This window comes from Talpa occidentalis, unplaced genomic scaffold (genome assembly GCF_014898055.3).
Source record: "Talpa occidentalis isolate TD23 unplaced genomic scaffold, MPIMG_talOcc4v2.1 talOcc4.4, whole genome shotgun sequence".
Lineage (NCBI taxonomy): Eukaryota > Metazoa > Chordata > Mammalia > Eulipotyphla > Talpidae > Talpa > Talpa occidentalis.
This window is the reverse complement of record NW_023604295.1, coordinates 30417380-30437679: the sequence shown is the minus strand read 5'-3', so window position 1 is coordinate 30437679 and position 20300 is coordinate 30417380. Positions and strand designations below refer to the sequence as shown.

At 41.9% G+C, this 20300-nt stretch overlaps 1 protein-coding gene, 1 long non-coding RNA gene and 1 other non-coding gene across 4 annotated transcripts in view; 1 reads left to right on the top strand and 2 right to left on the bottom strand.

Annotated features, from left to right (window-relative positions):
- Window positions 1-1554: 1554 nt before the first annotated feature.
- Window positions 1555-9000, bottom strand: LOC119257332 (uncharacterized). Of its 2 annotated transcripts, none has more exons than XR_008553821.1 (4): window positions 8706-9000; window positions 5717-8159; window positions 4663-4793; window positions 1555-2244 (listed from the first exon to the last, which is right to left on the bottom strand). It is a non-coding gene; the product is annotated as an uncharacterized LOC119257332 (long non-coding RNA). The 2 variants fall into 2 exon arrangements; XR_005128006.2 differs by having other exon boundaries at window positions 5717-5830; window positions 8706-8984.
- On the bottom strand, window positions 4466-4592 carry LOC119258345 (small nucleolar RNA SNORA63). The gene has a single exon (XR_005128209.1). It is a non-coding gene; the product is annotated as a small nucleolar RNA SNORA63 (small nucleolar RNA).
- A 7566-nt stretch (window positions 9001-16566) lies between the features above and the next one.
- The window catches only part of MCF2L2 (MCF.2 cell line derived transforming sequence-like 2), a 186352-nt gene continuing 182618 nt past the window's right edge, over window positions 16567-20300 (top strand). The window contains 1 exon segment of the mRNA XM_037526575.2: window positions 16567-17075. Within this exon segment, the coding sequence (XP_037382472.1) occupies window positions 17000-17075 (76 nt within the window). The 5' untranslated portion in view covers window positions 16567-16999.

Genomic DNA, 20300 nt, shown 5'->3' with positions numbered 1-20300 from the left:
ACCGAAGTACACTGCTGAGGGGAGCAGCGGGCGGCAGGAGAGGTCTGTGCGCCATGTGGGACCCTCCTCCGGTGGCCGGGGAGCAGCCGGGGATCGAACCGGCGCTGCAGAGGCTGCGGGCAGCTTCGCAACCCAGCGCTCAACCACTGCGCCACCGGGGAGGCCCAATAAAATAAATCTTTAAAAAAAAAAATCTGTAAAACTCCTAAAAGATAACAGGAGAAAATCTCAATCACCTTGGGCCTAACTTATTAGATATAAAAGCAGAATCAAGGAAGCCATAGACTTTGGACTTTATCCTGAGGTGAAAAAAAAACCCTATATTTTTATGAGATCACCTTAGGGGTGAGTGGTAAATGGATTGCCTAAAGCAACAGCACAGAAAGGGAACCAAATCTGGAGAACATTGCCAGTCTAGATAAGAGAAGGAGGTTCAAGTAATGAAGGTGAGTAACAGTGGAGCAAAATGGCAAGTCTGATTGTGAATCTATTTAAATGTCAGAGCCATGCTACTGAAACATCCAGGGAGCAGCTGGTTTGATGCTTCCATGGGAAGCCTGAGAAGGATGTGGACAGGATAGCCCAGGGCCACAGGCAGAGGAGGAACCAAGAAAGAGTGGGGTGCCACTGAGTTCAAGGGGGGTGCCACTGAGTTCAAGGAAGTTAGCCAAGGTATCCTGGCATGGAGATAATACATAACTTTAATTCTGAATAAAATCCATATTATTAAATTGGGTCATAGGTGTCTTCTAGTAAATCTTGTAATTACACCTTTTCCTAATACATTCTAAGTTATGTCTTTTTGTTACTATCTCATCTTTAGGTAGTTCTCTCCACCTGCCTTCCAATCTTTATAGGATATGGATTATCCCTTACACCTCATTCTTTAGGGTCTCCTTTTGTACATTCACTCACTGAAGACAGTGAGACTTTTAACTTATGTGAGTCCCAAGGATTTGCTTTATTTGTCACAGTAGGAAAAAAAAGAATCATATTCAATGTCAATCCTTTCATAATAGAACCTATTATATTCTGTTCTGTTCTATTATATACTATATTATGGCAGCTCCATGTTGTTAATTTAGAAAAAGAGCTTGTCATATATATACATATACATATATACACACACATATGTGTGTGTGTGTGTGTGTGTGTGTGTGTGTATATATATATATATATATTTAGTAGCAGAAGACCTTGCTGTTAGTAGCTTCTTTACATGTTCCAGGGCATGTTTGCCACATCAGAAGAGGAATAAAATCTTACATTCTAATGTTTCTGTTTCCTCAAAGAAGCAGATGATGCTTAGCAGGTGGTGCTGGTGAACATCTACAATTGATGAGTCTTGGTGCAAGAGCCAAGCAGCAACTCACTTGGAAATATTAAACCTTTTTACGGCAACCCATATTTGTTGTAGCTTTTGTATATAATTTTGTAACTAGAATAAAATATTTACTAGAGAATGCTGGCTTATTCTTCCTTTGAAAATACGGTTAGAGAAAAAAATACATACCTGAAGGAATAAGGGCAAAACAAATTTAAAGAAAAATACACTTTATTGCAACTTATAAAATATTTGATACATAATATGGTCTTTTTCCCTGGGATTTAACCCTAGGATTGTTGCTGCTGCTTAGCAACAGGGTCTAGATTAAACTTACCACTAGTAAAATGTTTATTGGGCAAAAACACTATAGCAAACAAAATAAATTAAAATATTTTCTTAAAAAATTATCTTAAAGATCATTCTATATATACATCTAATTACTAAAACAATAAAGTCAGATACACTAGTTTAAGACAGCCCATATCTTAAGTATATTATTAAATGACAGCGAATACTCACTATATCATTGTTCCAGAATTAGGAACTAAACTTCTAAGGAAGTTTTTTTCAACCTCCTAGTTTATACCCAACCCCAATAGTCTAAAAGGGGATGAAGTCAATGATTTTTCATAAGAGCTCATGACTGAGGTTACTTTGCTATCAAAATCTGTATTTTGGATTTGTTGTGAGCATTGAGACAAGCTTCAAACATTCCCAAGGAGAGCAGCACAATGCACATTGTGATCACCTATTCAGCAACAACTAGCACACATTCAAAACCATCGCAACCCTGGAAATAAGGTCAGCCACATTCACTGGCATTTCTTCCATGGTAGTATTGTTGAGTATCAACGTCATGAAGAATCCTCTTGTTCACAGGCACAGCTTTGCTCCCACATTGACTTCTACTGTCAATTCTGAAAAGGAAAATTATTAATGAGAATATTACTTATCAAATACTACTTGAGCTACTTACAATATGTATTTCTTATTAATCATCAGTGACTATTTTCTTGCCAAGATTATATTTAGAGTGTTTCCAATTAGAGCACTAGATGCTAATCACAAAATTTAGAGAAAAGGAAAAGATTTCTTTTATGGTCATTGTAAAATGAGTCCTCTGCCTGCAAAATAAGATTCTATCAGGTATCTTGAGCATCATTTATAAAGCAGATGACAGTATTGTTTTTAAGGTAGTGAAATTAAAGCTGGTCCCATGGGGGGGCAGCCACAAGCAGATGTCGGCCTGGAACAGATGTAACCACAGGGAATGAAATAAAAAGAACAGTTACATAATCCATTCTGACACACATTTGGGACTAAAAATGACAAAACCCTGGGATGTTGACTGTTGTTTAGGAATATGCTGTCCAATATAATAACCCCAAATCATATGTACCTATTTAAATTAAGATGAATCAAAATTGAACAAAACAGCAAATTCAGTTCCTCAGTTGCATTAACCATATTTCAATAGCACATGTGGCCAGTCACTATTGCACTGGGCAGCACAGATGTTGAACATTTCCATCACTGAAGAAAGTTCTACTAGACAAACTCGGTCTAGGATTAAAAATTTTTCCCAGTAGATGGGGAAAAAAATCTCTAAAACTTTGTTATGGTAATCCATACTTATCACAACTTTCTGCTTAGTTTACCTCATATATAGTAATACAAATGACTGAGCTCTGTTTATCAGCACAACTTTTTTCCAAAAGGGATAATACAACCAATGAAAAATGTCTTGGCTAGAGCAACTTAAAATATCAAATAATCAGGAAAAGAGAAAAACAAATATGGAAATTCTGACTTGCTCTTTATCCAAACAGCATGCTGTTTCATTTATGAATCTATGTCCTAAACCAGCTGAATGCCACTGCTGAGCACTGACTCTTATCAACTACTCTATATTTTTTAATAAAGTTACTTTTACATTAGTAGCAAGACCAAATTCAGCTTATTTAGTGATAAAGATATTATATCCAAACCAGACTTGATATAAGTGGTTACCAGAAAATGCTGAAAATTCCAATTACAGGGAAATCACCACAAAGATATGAGCAACATAACTAAAAACAGAACACTTCGGCCTCCCTGGTGGCGCAAGGGGTTAAGATGCAACCTATGAAGCTACTCACAGCCATTGCAACACGAGTTCGATCCCCTACCAGGGAGGTGACCCACATAGTGCAGCAGACTGCTCCTGTCTCGCCCCCTAATCCCCTCAGCAGTGTATTTCAGTCAATCCGGTTTTTCTGTTCCCTACTCTGTCTCTGATGAGTCCTCTCATTCCCCCCACACATCTCTGGCCTGTACCCCAGTTCTTATATGCATAAATAAATAAATCTTACAAAAAAAAAAAACCCAGAACACTCATGTATAAGCTAAGTCAACCAGATATAACAGCACATTGATTTTTCCCTTTGAATAGTAACTGCATAAAGTTCAAAATCTGGGCTGCATTTTACATTTGCCTTTCCACTGTGTTCTGATCAACAATGAACTTTCCTAAGTACAATTTAAAAGCATCTTGATGTTAGTAGTTGATGAGATTATTTTCCTGATTTATTTATCTGATTTTCAAGGTTGGCTAGAGGACAAAAATCATACTTGAAAAACACTACATGAATTTATTTCATTGGGATAAAAACAAGTAATTCAATAAAGATGACAAACACTGAACAAAGAAAAGTAGTTTTCATAAGTAGTGGGCAAATCATAATTTCTAATGATAGAGACTAGTTGTATTTAAAAACCATGAGCCCAAGATATGATGGCATATATTCAAATTCTTATTAAAAAAGCAACTGTTCTATACTCTTCTAGTTCACAAAAAAATAGCAATGAAGTCATGAAGTAAACAGTATAGCTCACCATGGAGTGTAGTCTTTATTCCCCCACATAGCTTGAACTGACAAAGACCATTAAAAATTTTTTCCCTCAAAACTAACTTTTGGTAAATAAATATTATAATCAAATTAGGAACTGAAATACCAGTAAGTCAGTAATCAAGATATGGTTCATCCCTTACTAAATTCCCTCTGGATACTCGCTCTTTCTTTCTGTTACCACCTGTAAAATATTAACAAGTCTTAATTCTCAGGAATCATTCATCAAGTCAGAGTTTAAATTGGAAACATGTATGAGACCACGCATCCCTGGTAGCTACAGCAGCGGACAGGGCTAGAATGGTAACAATTTTGCTTTGAGCAGGGGGCAAAGGCAATGCAGCACTTCACAGCTACATTGTAAGTAGATCCTGCATCAGTTTATTAAGGAAATGTTACATGTTAACAGTGTCTTATTTAGCAATAGTAGGGAAGAAGAGCTCTTACCATATCAGAGACTGAAATTCCTGGGAGACATTTTCTCAGAAGTCTTCCCTTGTTTTGCCTTACGTTCTAAAAAAGGACAGTCTGTGTCCTAGTCACTTTCGAATGTCACAAAGAGTATACAATTTTGTTCCCTGTAGCATTTCATAGAGGAAAATAAAATAGTAATTCATATCAGTTGCAATAAAAGGCCATTTGGTTTCTAATTCTCATCACTACCATTGGAAAGTACCCTTGGAAATGCACTCTATTAATTCTGCCTAAATACAGGTATTATTACAGCAGATCTTAGAATGACCCTGGATTAAAGTGGTTCACCTTGGTTTTCCTGCTATCTGGTACAGCTGTCTTTCTGCTTGTGCTTATTTAGCTTTGTTAAACATACTAATAAGTGCTAGGGCAAGTTAGAGTTAAGTAGGCAGCTTCAGGGACAGTGCAGGCAGGGACTTTCGGAGCATTAAAAAGGATTCTGAGATAAGGGCAAAGAAATCCAGCAGGGCTACAAGTCTAGTAAATTTTAAGAGACTTGGCCAGGGGCAGTGAAAGGAAGACTAAGATAAGAGCTGTGGCGCTAGACACAGCAACTGGGAGACAGCCAATCACAAAGAGGATGCTGAGATTTTAGAATAGAGAAAAAAATGTTTAAATATTCTTTAGACACGGGCCCATAATGGTGTCTTTACCTCTCCTTGGCATTGCTGCCTGGGAGTCTTTACTTTTTATCCTTTTTCCTCTAAATAAACTTTTTCTTTACTCTCTAAATAAAGATTTGCTTCTCTCTGCTTATTTATCTGAGGGTCTATCTACAAATTTCCTTTTGCGGTTTTGTGAGTCAAGAACCCATGGTGATTCAGGGGTTAAAATGCCTGGCCTTTCACTGCCAGACAGGGATTGGTAATAGCATATACCACTGCCTTCACTAAGACATGATTTTTAGACAAAATACTAAGACATGATTGTAGTTTCTACAATTTTAGCAGAGAGGTTAAATAAGAAGGCAAAAAATATTCCCGGCTATAATTTTTATGTCTCTCAATTAGGAAAAAAAACACATTACCCTCTTTCAAAATTATTATAAAACATTTGTCCTTTTCAGGGTCATTTCCTTCTTCAACAGAATTTGAAAAGGATTGCTATGAACTTTTTGATGACTTTCAATATATTGATTGGCCTAAAGACAGAAAACAATAATACATTACAAAAGAGATGATGAATTATACTGACACACCAATTAGGCAGATATTAACAGTTTTTATACTCAGGGAAACAGTGTTTGAGACCAAGCGTCCCTGTCTAACTAGAGAATTGTGCTAGACAGAGATTGTAGGAAACAGTTGCTTTCAGCAGGAGAGAAAGGACAACATAGCACTTCACAGCTATATTGCAATTAACTCAACCTGCCAGCTACAAAAAACATGTGCATATTGAATACTTGCTATTTAATTTCTCGAAAACCTCATAGATTTGGTCTTTAATTCCTTTGGCTCAAAAATTTTTAGCTGCATCATCCAAAATAAGCATCTTAGTCTATTTTGGAAAGCAAAATGTTTGTGGTGCACAAAGAGAATCCTTCTAAAGACTACAGTATGGAAGGAGAAAGGGAATGAGGGACTTCACAGTGGAGAAACCTGACAGATACTACCTTGGCCAGGTGACCAAGGTCAACACCAATAGTCACAAACCTTGATAAAATGAGATGACATGGCACTTTACTAGGAATGGCACTGCCTAGGAAAACTATAGCAATACTTACAAAGGTATCTTCTATTTAACATATCAAATGCTCTCTCTGAAGTATCAATATCAGGCTGCATCAGTATGTACTTGGTTTGCATTTCATTTTGAACACTGATTCTACAATGTATGCATGTTTCCAAGTAGTATTCAAGGGCCAGAAGCACCTTTTCAATTTAAAAGTCAAAAGTTTAATTATTATTTTATAGAAATAATTATTTTATTGAAATAAGAACTATTTTCCAGAAACTACTTTAAGAAATACAGAAATTATTATTTCAAAGCCCATGGCTAAAGGTTAAACTGTTTATATTTAATTTAAATCTGGTCTACAAATAGCTTTGTTATACTGCACAACACAGAACCAATTCCAAGCTTACAATGCAAACTAGTCAAATTCCTTCCAGATAAAATCCCTTTAAAGGTCTTGTTTTTAATTAAATTTTGTGCCTTTTCAAACTTAGGCTCCTCAGTTCCCTAGGGATAGTTAAAGAACCAAACAAACATTTTCTGTATTACCTATGCAGAAGATGAGTAAGTAGTGAAATAAACTGTATTTACGGCTCTAAGGCAAATTGTTCTGATAGGTACTTAATGATTATCATTCACTTTTATAAGAAATACCTTTCCAACAAGAAACTGAAACTGTGATCTTAATAATGCCTATAGCTTTGTTAAGTGTTATTTCATAGGTAATAAGTAGTAAGATTTCAAAACTTTGAAAACAGCATGTAACAGACGTATCACAAATGACACTTTCCCAACTCATTATAGATCAATGCAGTTTTCATGTTGCAAAATTGCATTTAAACTTAAAAAATGGCAATACAAATGGTATGGAAACTGTCTATCCTGAAAGCAAGCAAGCTATAGTTTCTTAGTCTGTTGAGATATAGCTCTGCAAGCCATATTGCGAACTTAGATCCTGTTTTATTTGAAAGATGCATGCATGGACAATAATAAAAAGAAGACTCTGAATGGATCACTAACTCTTAAGCTACTCTTCACTTTTGTAAAACCTAAAGCATCTGGGATTTTATGTCCCCTGAGGGCAGTCTTTAACCAATGACTGCTGATGGTGGCTTTGCTGGCTGTTGGGTGAGGACACCCCAAGGAGTAAGACTACACTGGTTCAGAGTTCTGTGGGATTGAGCCACCTCAAGGGGAAGAGGGTTGAGACTACAGTTTGCACAGCCTCCTGATATTATGCACTGAGAATTTACAACAATGTGGGGAGTGAGGCTTTGAACTCAGGTGTGTCTCATTCTAGAATTTGAGCTCTTAACTGCCATACGCTCTACTGCCTTAATCCCTACCTTACAGCGATGTATTGATCTCTTGCAAAATACATAATATATATACATATAGTACACAATATAACTTTGTCCACTGATATCAAAGTCAAACTATATATCATTTGTGTATTAACATAAAATATACCCTCATCATCATATACTAATGCAGTATTTCTTAACAGTGTCATACAGTTATTCCTCACTCAAAATATAAGGTAAATGAGAATAATGGATAATTTGACTATAAAAAAACTCCCAGTCCTCTGGAAGATAAATTTGCTGTTGTTAATTAAATTAATTCCAAGAAGAAGGAATGCCTGCAGTAGTCTTGCTGGTGGAAACAGCAGAATTGAAAGAGGCTTTTAAGTTGTCTTCCTAAACTCCTTACTTACTAGTTTGAGTAGCTTTAGGCATATCCCTTTGGGCTTCATTAGAACAAAGATTAAACAACGCTCATGCTCTGGGAGTATTCTGAAAACACAGTAAATAGGCGGTATGGCCCTGTTATTGTCTTCTGGGGTTGCCAGAAGAAAAAAACAAACAGGAGACCCCGTTAAATTTCAGGCAAGTAACAATGAATAATTTCATTTTATACTGGAAACACGGTAAAATTTTTTTTTTTATCTGAAATTTAAATTTAACTAGAGTCCTGTATTTTATTGCTAAATTCGTCAACCCTATTCTTGCTTCCCGTGGCGGGAGGAGCCTGGGAGATAGTAGGCCTAGCTTCATTCCTCCCACCTCCTAAACGAAGAAATCAAGGCAAATGGTGGGCTCAAGGCCATCCACAGGGGTGTGGAGAGAGGAAAGGACCGGGTGTAGGAGGGCTCCCTACACCAGATGGGTCTGAAAGCAGAATCCCCTGACCAGCAGATTCTTTGCTCTGATCCTCTTCCTCTCCCTCAAACCTGTCCCCCTGTACCCCTCAGGGCTCGGACCCGCCAAACAGTTCAACACCCCATACGTCTCCGGGCCTGGGCAGGAACGCAACTGCCCCTCCGGCCCCCTCCCCGTTACCTGGGCGGGTTTGGGAGATGCGGCCACCGGTTCCTCGCTGTCATCACCAGCATCACCAACCCCGCAGAGGCCGCGGCATGTCCCTGAAGCACCTCGGCGTGCAGACATGCGGTAGCGCCTCAGAGGTCACCCGAATCATCCTTCCATTCCGAAGAGAAATCTCTTGTCCTCCCCTGGCCACCGTCCAGGTCTGAACCAATAAATAAGCCAATCCGAGCGAGGCATTCGGGAGGAGGCATCACGGCTAACACCAATCAAAGAGCAGAGCAGGGCGTCAGCAGCGGCGATTAGCCAATCGGGCCCCGTCCCCCGAAGGTGGGGTCCCTGATTTCACCCCCCTCTATCCTCAGCCTCCTTAGGCTCCCCCCGGGAGCCGATCATTGTTGCGTCCTGTGATCCGTGGATTTCTTTGTCCAAAGGGCGCCAGGGAGAGGAACCCTCTGACTTTTGATCTTTAGAGCCTCTGGTGGGAAGAAAAGAGGGTGTGAGCAGAAAAAATGCACAATTTTATCATGTTTTCCAGAATTCTATTTAAAATACCACGTATTAAAAAATTCCTTCTCTAAATTACCTTAAAACCGAAATCATTGAATTTTATTTTTTATTTATTTATTTTTTTGAAATCATTGAATTTTAAGACTAAATATTTTCTATAATACTGGTAGGGGGAAAAGGATGTCCTAAAGCTAACCCGTTCAATATCGGGGCTGCCCTATAACAATACTACTAAAAAACATACTTGATATATAACATTGTGTATGTTTAAGGACTAGAACAGTGTTGAGTCGATAAATTTCTGTATTGCAATATGATAACCACCGATAATTATCACGTATTTTTTGTGGTGATCTAGTCTCTTAGCCACTTCGAGGTATTTGTGTGGACAAACGTTTTTTAGACTCTTTTGGATAAATACCAAGCAGCGTAATTGCTGGAGTGTACAGTAAGAGTATGATTAATTTTGTAAAAATCCACCAAGCTACCCAAGGTAATTGTACCATTTTGCACTGAAAGAGTTCCTGTTGTTCTAGAGCCTTGCTAGAACTTGGTGTTGTTAGTATTTGGGGGTTTTGATCATCTGTATAGGTGTGTAGTGGTATGTCATTGTCCTTTTAGTTTGCATTCCCCTGATGACATAGGATGTGGAGCATTTTTTTCACATGTGTGTTTGCCATCTATAGTTCTTCTTTGGCGAGGCATCTGTTAAGATCTTTGGCCCATTTTTAAAATCAGGTCATTTATTTTCTTACTGTTGAGTTTTTAATGGTCTTTCTATACCTTAGATAATAATTTTCTAGCTCATGTCTTTTGTAAATATTTTCTCCCCATCTATAGCTTCTCTTTTTATTCTCTTGATTGTCTTTCATATAGTGTCTATCATCTAGCAGAAAATATTAAATTTTATATCACCTTATCACTTCTTTTTTGAGGGATGGTGTCTTTAGCGTTGTACCTAAAAAGTTTTCACCAAACCCTAGGTCATTGGGATTTTCTCCTATGTTATGTTTTAGGAATTTTGACTTCTTTTTTGTGAAGGACATAAGATCTATGTCTAGCTTGCTTGGGGTGTGGATGTCCAGTTGTTCCAGCGCCTGTTGAGAAGACTAACTTTCCCCCATTGTTTTGCCTTTGTTCTTTCTCAAAGATTAGTTGCCTATATTTATGTGGGCCTAATTCCAGTCCTTCTATTCTGTTCAGTTTCTCTGTTTGTCTGTCTCGCTGCTGTTTTGATTACTGTGGCTTTATAGTAAGTCATGACATGAAGTAGTGTCAGTCTGCTTACTTTCTTCTCCTTCAGTTTCTTGTGTATTGGCTATTCTAGCTTTTGTCTCTCCATATAAACTTCAGAATCAGTTTTACAGGATCCACAAAATAAGTTGCTAGGATTTTTATTGGGATTGCATTGAATCTATTGAACAAAGGTAGGAAGATCTGGTAGAGCTTTTAGAGGTAAAACTCACAGAGTCTGACCATTCCCATGACAGGGTCTTCCTGGTCAGAGATTTTTACAAACTGAGCCTCCAGCAGCCCATCAGTTACAGTTCAGGTTCCTTTCCAGGTATTGGTTCCTACAGAGGTTGCAGCTTATGGTTTCTGTAAGTTGTGAGTATCAGTATTTGCCTCCAATATTGGGGCAGTGGTTTGCTCTGTGACCTCATGTCTCTTGTGGACCTAGGAATTGTCGATATTTTAGTTTGTTCAGTTTTCTACTTGTTGTTTGGATGGAGTTGTAACTTTTTAAAAAAAATATTTATTTATTTATTTATTTATTTATTTATGCATAAAAGAACTGGGATACAGGCCAGAGGTGTGGGATGGGGGTGAGAGGATTCATTAGAGACAGTGGGGAGCAGAACAGGAGGACTGACTCAAATACATTGCTGAGGGAGCAATGGGCAAGACAGGAGAGATCTGCTGCACCATATGGGTTGCTCCTGGGCAGGGCTCCAACTCGTGCTGCAGTGGCTGTGGATAGCTTCATAGGTTGTATCTTAACCCCTTGCACCACCAGGGAGACCCCTGGAGTTGTAACTTCTGTCATGCTGAATTGAAACTAGAAGTCCCAAAATATTTTAAAATAAAAATAGACCAAACGGGGGGGCTAAAAAAAAAATAGACAAAACACTACATGTTAGTCCCTGTGAGATACACAAAATCAGTGTTCAAAAGCAGATACAAAGTAAAAGCAGCAAGAATGGATTAAAAAGGATAAAAGAAGAAAATCATAAAATAGAAAATAGAAATAAGAATACAAATAAACACAAGATTTGAAAAAAGCAACAATAAATAGTTGGCTAACCTATTTAAGAAACAAAGATACACAATGATAAGTTGAGATATGCATGACATTATGCCTTAGTGAAAACTCAAAGAACTGTACAACACAGTGTTGTAAATACTATGATAAAGTAAATCATAGACTTTAGTTAATAATGATGTATCTGCATTGTTTCGCCAATTATAACACATGTACTACACTAACGCAAGATGTTAATAATACGAGAAACTGGAGAGAGAGTGGGTGCTGGGTTTCTCTGTACTTTGCTGCTCAATTCTTTTGCAAACCTAAAACTGCTCTAAAGATAGTCTATTAATGAAAATAACACATCAAGTGAACTTTTTGAATCCCAATGGTTTTGTCTTGGGTGATGGACTTATGATTGATTCTCCATCCCTTCTTTTCTTAACTCTCTCTTTTTTTATTTCTATAAAGAAAATGAACTTTTGTGACAAGGGTAAAACTGAGAAAGGAAATATACGGAGGAGAGGAGTGGAAGTATAAGAGGGAGACACAGCTGCTCTCCCCCTCATCATGTATGCCCTGCGCACTCACATACACCCATGTACCATGGAATAGGCTGATTCCGCAACAGAAGATAACAGTGGAATATCAGAATGGTGTGAGCTGCTCAGTGACTTTTTCACTTCTTGCGAGTATGCAGTAGGTAGCACGTGGTGTGACCTCCTTAGTCTGATTTTGCCTATTAGAACAGCTGGGACTCCCTGGTGGCGCAGTGGTTGAGCGCTGGGTTGCGAAGCTGCCCGCAGCCTCTGCAGCGCCGGTTCAATCCCCGGCTGCTCCCGGGCCACCGGAGGGTCCCACATAGCGCGCAGACCTCTCCTGCCACCTGCTGCTCCCCTCAGCAGTGTACTTCGGTCCTTCTGCCTGCTCTGCTCCCCGCTCTGGCTCTGGTGAATTCTCTCACCCTCCCACGCTTCTGACTGTACCCAGTGCTTGTATAAATGGATGAATGAATGAATCTTAAAAAAAAAAAAAGAACAGCTGGGCTCCCGACTCAGAGACTGGTCCTATAGAGTGGCACTGGGGACTGGGGGTTGAGGGAGGCAAGTCCAAGAGCTTCATAAAGTTAGAGGCTTTGACTCAGGCGGCCTCTCTTTCTGGGCTTTGCCCAGGGGCTATAAGATCTACAGAGGTGAATAAGGTATCTTCCCTTTCTTCTGTGGGGAGAAAGGCAGAATGTGCTGTGTAGAAGAGGTCCTTTGGAGAGGCATTCTCTTCTTGTGGTGACCAGTGCATCTCTGCCTGCTCTCTCTCTTCTTCTTCATGCCTTCCTTTCCTATGCTCCACCATCTCTCTTAACTTACTCTCTTTTCTTTCTTTGCTCTGCTCTGCCTTAGCACAGTGTTTTTCAAACTGCTCTGAGAAAACCCTTAGTGGGTTGTAAAATCAATTCAATGGATTCAATCATTCTTAAAAATATTTTTAGGAAAAAAATTTAACATACAGAAAAACAGCAAAGAGAATAGTAAAATAGCCCATACCACCTCAATTTAACAATTATTAACATATCCAGGCACTTATCTCATTTATTCTCTTTGCCAGGGTAGTTTACATTACAGTAAATGATGTTTCTTCCCTAAAAACTTATTGATAGTATACATCTCAAAAAGAACAAGGACATTTTCTTATATTACTATAGTGCTAAACTTTCTGAATGCAAACATACCCATTTTGTCCCTCATTTTAAAAGTAAAATAGAAAGTATTTCAAGACTTTATATTATACTAAGGGAAAAATTGTTCTGTATTTTTGTTTTAATTATATGTATCTGCATCATGATGTAAAATTTATGTCACACTGGGGTTTCCAGATTAAGGAGTTTGAAGAGTCCTGCCTTTGGCCAATGGTGGTCAAAGTATGGTCCCAGGACCAGCAGTATTGGTATTCCTGGGGGACTTGTTAGAAATGCAAGTTCTTGGGTCCTATCTCACAATAGGCAGGGACCGGGAATCTGTAATTTAAAAAGAGCACCTGTATTTTCAGGTGATTCTGCAAGTTTGAGAGCCAGTGATCTAGACTAAACAGATGGCCCCCTCATAAGCCCAGACATCCCTTACCTGTGGCTAAGGTTTGATAAAATGTCATTGCCTGTAATTTAAACTACCTTAGCAAAGATATCTCATTGAGATCTATGCTGGAAATGTCAATACTTGCTAAATCAAGGTGCAATATGAATTATTTTACCATTCTGCTTTTCAGTATCTTCAAAATCTTTTCACAATAAAGAACCCCAGTGTGGGGTTCTTTTGTCATTCTCCTACTGTCAAAGGCGGTGCTGATAGTCCACCAACAGAGAGGTGAAAACCACCTTGGCAGTGCTAGGAGGATGTACCTCTTTCCAGTTCATGCAAGTCCATACAAGAAGGCTGCTACAGTCATAAACTAGTGGCTTCAGTAAAATGAGACTAATGCCCTTAAAGGGCTGTTGTGAGGCTTAAGTAGTGTTTGTGAATTGCCTGCCATCACACCAGGCACAGAGCAGTCACTTACTGTATAGAGATGTTACTGCCTATCACAACCCTGGGCATATAATCAATCCCATTGACATGACTGTTCACTGATTCATTGGAGAGGGTGGCTGGCTCTTTCAGATTATTCCTTGATTTTGTCAAGCTTTAAAGCAATGTGATTTTTTCAGAGACAGGAAATAGATCATAACTAGGAAGGAGAAAAAGATGCTTGGAAAGAAGTAAGGAGGAGAGAAAGAAAACAGAATAAATGACCGTATTCATAAGAGCAATGGAAACGATCACCATATTTTCGGCAGAACAAGGAAGGAAAGCTCTTGAACACTATGTGGTCATTTCTTCTTAATAACAGTTCAGAATGGGAAAGGGTAATTTGGAGATCACAGACCCACCCCTCACGGTCCAGGCAAGGTACTCGAAGCCATGGGTGCATTTGTTACAGATTGGGGGAGACAGAATTGGCTTTTGAGGACAGGTACTGCCTATTACATTTTGCCAGAAATTCAGCCAACTCATCACCATGGAAACCTTTGAAGATTGTAAAGATACAGATGTGGGAAAGGAGAGCAGAGCTCTGAGCATTATATATTTCCTTCCTTTTCTCTCATTCCTACTCATTAGCTTCTCTTGCCTCCTGTTCCTCTCCATTCCCTCCTTTTCATGTTTCTCAAACATAAGGATCTGGCGGCCTAATCGAGGAGGGAATTGTGGTCACTGGATCCACAAAACTCTGAGTCTGTATGCTTCAGCAATTTGCTGGTTTCTAGTGACCAAAAGTCATAATTGGCATGTACTGGGCACCAGGGTTCTGATTACTGTCAATAGAAAACATCTCATTTGGTTCCTCAAAAAGACTTGTCACCCTCGAATAACCAGAATTGAATTGAAATCACTAAGTTTCAATTCAAAGCCCTCTGGCTCCCTTGGGTCTTTAACCCTTTTCTGAATTTCTTGCAGTAAGATATGAAATTGGTTTCTCTGCCTGTATAGGCCAAGTGCCCAAACCTCACAGGAGGGGGAAAGTTCTGCAGAAATCTCACTTCACAGCTGGACTAACAATCTCTCTTAACCACAGCCCACAATTGTTACAGAAAGTATTGAAATATATCCTGAGCCCCTTGGAATGGGTGGACACCAACAGAAATTGGATCCAGGGTGTTTAGGGCTTGACTTTTTAGAGGAAAGCTGAGATTTCTGGCATTGATTCAGAACATGTGGACAGTCCTGATATTCTCCAAACTGAATATTCAGTAATTGTAACAGGGTGGTCCCCAGGAAAAGGGCAAGTTTCAGTTTCCCTATCCCACCCAAAGAAGGGTGGAGCTGAGGAGGGAGGAGAAGCTGGAAAGAGGAGACTGAAGAAGGAAGGCAGCAGGAAGGAGAGCAAGAAGGAGACCTGAAGGAGGCCCATGGAGCAGAGACATGTGAAGAAACTGCGCTGGCTTCTTGGTCCTGGACTAGCTGAAACAGATGTGGGTGAGAGACTCTTGGGGAGGTTAACAATGGCAGTTTTATCTTGGTTTTGATTTTGCTTTTTTCCTCCCAGACTTGTCTGGCTGTTTCTGACCCCTTTTCTACTGGGCCTTCCTGGAAGTTGCTTTAGACTTGAGTCAGGCTTATGGGACTTGCTTTGGGCCCATCCTGTTTGGCTGGACTTTTACCAACTAGGGGATGGGTAACTTCGGATGCTAGATGTGGAAACTGTACTCTTTGTCTTGTCTGTATTGCACACTAATTGTGTTACAGTTCCTTTCCATTAAGGTCTTATATGTTTTGTCTTGATGCTGAGGATGGCAGAACCTATTTAGAGCAGGCAGGTTTGGGGGTTTTGGTGTACCCCTCTCCCTGTCCTGTAACATAATCACCTCTTTCACATCCCGCCCCCTTTTCTCAGGTTTCCCCTTTTGCGCTTGGTTGAATGGGGTTAGTCTTTTGCTCTCTGTTAGGTAATATCTGGATTAATTTAAGGAACCTGGGGTACAGTACCTACTGCGAGGAAAGTGCAGGTGTGTGCTATAGACGCTGAGAGTTGTGCGAAGCAACCCCCAAAGGGGATGGAGATACATTCAAAATGCCCGATCTTTCCACAACGGCTCCTCCCCCGCCCTGTCCGGAGTCAGGTGGTGAGGGCTTGCAGGCGGGCATCACCTTACCTTCCCGAACCCTGGCAGGATGGCTACACCCCCACCAGTCTGCCTCCTTCTAGCCTAGGCTTCTCCGCAGACACCTGGCTGGCAGGGAACGGGCGGAGTCAGGATAACGCACTTAGGGTGATCTGGATCCGGGCGCTGGGTGGGGGAGCGCCTAAGTCGCTGTCTCCTCCTCTTTGCCCCCAAGGTTCCGAGAACAGGTCGGAAGTTGCCCCGCGGGCCGGAGCGCGGGTATCCCGGCAGGGGAAGGGGCGCGGCTTCACTCCAGAAAACCAGCGGCGCTCGGGCGCGTGCGCGCCTCTCCCGGCGCCCCCTGTTCCGCCCCGAGCCGGGGTTGGTGGGCGCGGAGGCTGGAGGCGCGCGGCCGGCGGCGGGCGTGGGCTGGGCGGCGCGCAGGATCCCCGGCCGCCGGCCGCGCTGCTCCTCGCCCCCAGCAGACGCCCCGTCAGCTCCCCCGCGCGTGGGCAGGACATGGCTTCATCCTGACGCTCCCAGGACTCGGCGCTGGGGACCCCACGGTCCAAGACCGCAAATGCAGAAACCCGCGCGCCCCTCGGCGAGGGAAGCCAGATGCGTGGTTCCCTGAGATTGGTTCACACCTCCAGGACTGTCCTTTCCCGGTCAAAGCCAGATGTTCCTCGGGGAAACTCCTTATTTAATCTTTAAAATAATCCTCTTCAGGGCGTGGCCGGCGTCCTCGAGTCCAGGAGCCCCGGAGAATTGGCCGTGAATGGGCGGGACTATCTCTGGTCCCCGAAGAGCGTGAGGAAGTGTCAGAGCAGAGCATCATCGGAAGGAGATGTCTGTTAAACATCATCCGTAGCTGCAGTAGAAACAGTTTGGTTGACACTGAGTGTTTGGGTTTTCGGAGAAATGCTATTTTGGTTAAAAGAAGAAATGGCCTCCCATGAGCTCACCCGGCGACTGGCCACAGTGATCACTCATGTCGGTAAATGAAACCTATTTTTCCCCCTTGCGCCTTATTGATGGAGGGTCGGGGCGTAGCCTCTGTGCGAATAGGTCTCCCCCTGGCCTCCACTCGCTGTGTAGGGGCAGCGCCCTCCTCGGGAATACGTGGGGGTGCGGTGGGGGGCTAGTGTCTCCGTGTTGCTTGGGGCGATTTTGTGGTCTTCCCACACCGGGCCTGGGCAGGCGGTGGAGCAGGTGCTGTCACCAGGAGGTTGCCAGGTCTGTTGGGCCCTAAATCCGTGGTTTGCGAGTGCTACAATCTGTTACCTCCTCTGACCGCGGGAGAGGGCCCGGGGCAGCGGGCAGAGTTGTGTGGTGGTTTACGTGATAACGAGAAAGGAGAGGAACCAGAAGAAGGACTGCTGGGGGCTTTCCAGCAGAAACTACTGCCAGAGCGCTTTGGCTTGTTCAGGAGCTTGCCTGAAACGCGGGATGCGGAGAGGACCTCTTGGCAGACTGGCCCCTGGCCTGTTAGAAGCACTGCTTGGAAGCTATCGCCACCCCCCTGGTGAACCTAGTGAGAAACCTTTGCAAGCCCCAGGAGACTAAGCAATTTTAATCCTCTTGCGTTAGTTTAAAAAGGGGAGCAAAATAGACATGCCTTCCATGGGGTGGAAAAGACAGGCCCTATGTAATAAAGAGGACATTGAGACAGCTATCCGTTCATTTGCTCTTGGCATTTTCTCTCCTCATCTCTTCCTTGGACCTCCCCAAATAAAAGCCACTTTCAGATCGAGAGACTTTGGGTGTAGATGACTAGAATGATCAGCCTCCTTTTCTCTGTTGCTCACTCTGCTTTGAGACCTTTCCATGGATGCAAATCTGTTTCATACATACGGCCAGGAAGTTTTCACCTCAGTTTTGTTGGAACTGTCTTCTTGGTGGTTACGTGTTAAATATTTACTGCTCTTTGATCATCATAGTCAAATGTGCTCTGTGCAAAGGTGAGGGATATCTTCGGTGACAAACATGTAGGGATGTACTTTGTGAAGATGATTTTTATGGGAAGGCCCAGTTTTGAGGATTTAGTTTCTTTTTTTTTTTTTTCCTAGCACCATCTTTTTTTTTTTTTTTTTAAGATTTATTTAGTTATTTATACATGCACTGGGTACAGTCAGAAGTGCGGGAGGGTGAGAGAATTCACCAGAGCCAGAGCGGGGAGCAGAGCTGGCAGAAGGACCGAAGTACACTGCTGAGGGGAGCAGGGGGTGGCAGGAGAGGTCTGCGCGCCATGTGGGACCCTCCTCTGCTATGTGGGACCCTCCTCCGCTATGTGGGACCCTCCTCTGCTATGTGGGACCCTCCTCCGCTATGTGGGACCCTCCTCTGGTGGCCGGGGATCGAACAGGCGCTGCAGAGGCTGCGGGCAGCTTCGCAGCCCAGCGCTCAACCGCTGTGCCATGGGGGAGGCCCTGAGGATTTAGTTTTAAAAAATGTGTTGCTAAATGTGACCACTGAACTATATATATATAGATATATATGTATGTATTTTTTTTTTCTTTAAAACAAATGTCAGTAGAATCCTACCAGGGAAGACTGAATGTGAAATACTGCTGAAGGCAAGATGAAATAAAAACAAAAATATTTTCCAATAAAGTAGAATTTGGAGTTTGAAATATATTGAGTGCTAAAGTGTTTATGTTAAGTACCAGCCCATGCATGAACTTGTGGTGTAGGAAAAGAGCAGTGCACTGGGGGGGTCTGACCATCTGGATTTGAATCCTTTCCTGCACAAGCCTTTTTACCCTGGGCTGAAAATGAGAATTTTATGATCCTTGCCTACCCCACTCAAAGGCTACTTGTAATATAATGTGGGTAAAAACATCACTGAAAATGCACATACATTTTTGTTCAGATCCCTGGGCCCTCAGGATCTTGGGCAGATCACTGGGCCTCTCTCTGGTTGAAACTTACCATCTCTTAAATGAGGGGTCAATTTGGAGGATTTTATCCTCTTTCTCTACATGTGTGATCTTCTTGACAATGTGGTGGGCAGCATGTGGTGGGCAGTATTCCTGGCTAACACTGGCAACCTGTGGGGCCCACCTTGTTCCCTCCCTCCTTCCATACTCAGCTCCATGCAGGATACAAACATGAATTTGTTGTAGTTTCTGCCCTCAAAGTATTTCTAATGACTCCTGGCAGGATGTTTGTGTGCTTTGCTGCTTGCAGTCTCCTCCTGTGTGATCTCACAAACCTGTGAAATTAGGTGGGGGATACATTATTACCTCCAACTTACAAATGAAGGAGTTGAGGCTTACGAGGTCATCTTTATTTATTTATTTATTTATTTATTTATTTATTTATTTATTTTTAAAAAGATGTATTTATTTATGCATACAAGAGCTGGGCACAGAGACAGAGTGGGGAACAGAACAGGCAGATCGACTGAAATACACTGCTGAGGGGAGCAGCAGGTGAGTCAGGAGAGGTCTGATGTGCCATGTGGGTTGCTCCCTGGCAGGGGATTGAACTCGTGCTGCAGTGGCTGTGGACAGCTTCATAGGTTGCGTCTTAACCCCTTGCGCCACCAGGGAGGCCAAGAGGTCATCTTTAAAGGTTTCAGGGATAACTAGTGGCAGGCTCCAGACCAGAAAGTAGCTCTTCAGATGCTCTGCTTGAGGATCTCACTGAGGGGTCTCTAACCATACAACAGCCTTTGCCTTCATGGAGTGCTGTTTTGAGCAGAGTGGAGAGTCTTTTAGGGTGGCTTGGCTCTGCCCTTCTTTTCAGGTGTTTTCTTGATGAGCAGCCTCAGTGGGGTGTGATCATGATCTGGGAAAGGGTTGAGCAGGACTTGGAGAAAGGCAGTGGGTTAGAACCTTCTCCCTCCAGCGATTCTAGCCATCCACCTGCATTACAGCACTGTGCTTCTGTGTTCACTCTGCCTTCTTTGTTTCTCAGCCAGTTCCTCTTTCAACTGGGGTTCTACTCTTTCCATGGCCCTTTGGATTTGACAGTTTAGGTCTGGGGTCTGTTGACTGTCTAAAATATTTCTCAGGTCTCTTTCCTCACTGTTACCTGCCTGTGACCTGTGTCAAAACTTCACCTCTGCCTGACTAAGCATTGTATAAAAGCCTCCTGCCTCTGCTATGGCTGCATATAACCTGTACCAGGAACAGACACCACGACCACCACCAGCAACAACAACAGTAACACAGTCCCAGTGTATCCACCTTTGTCTCAGCAGCCTGGAGATAAAGTC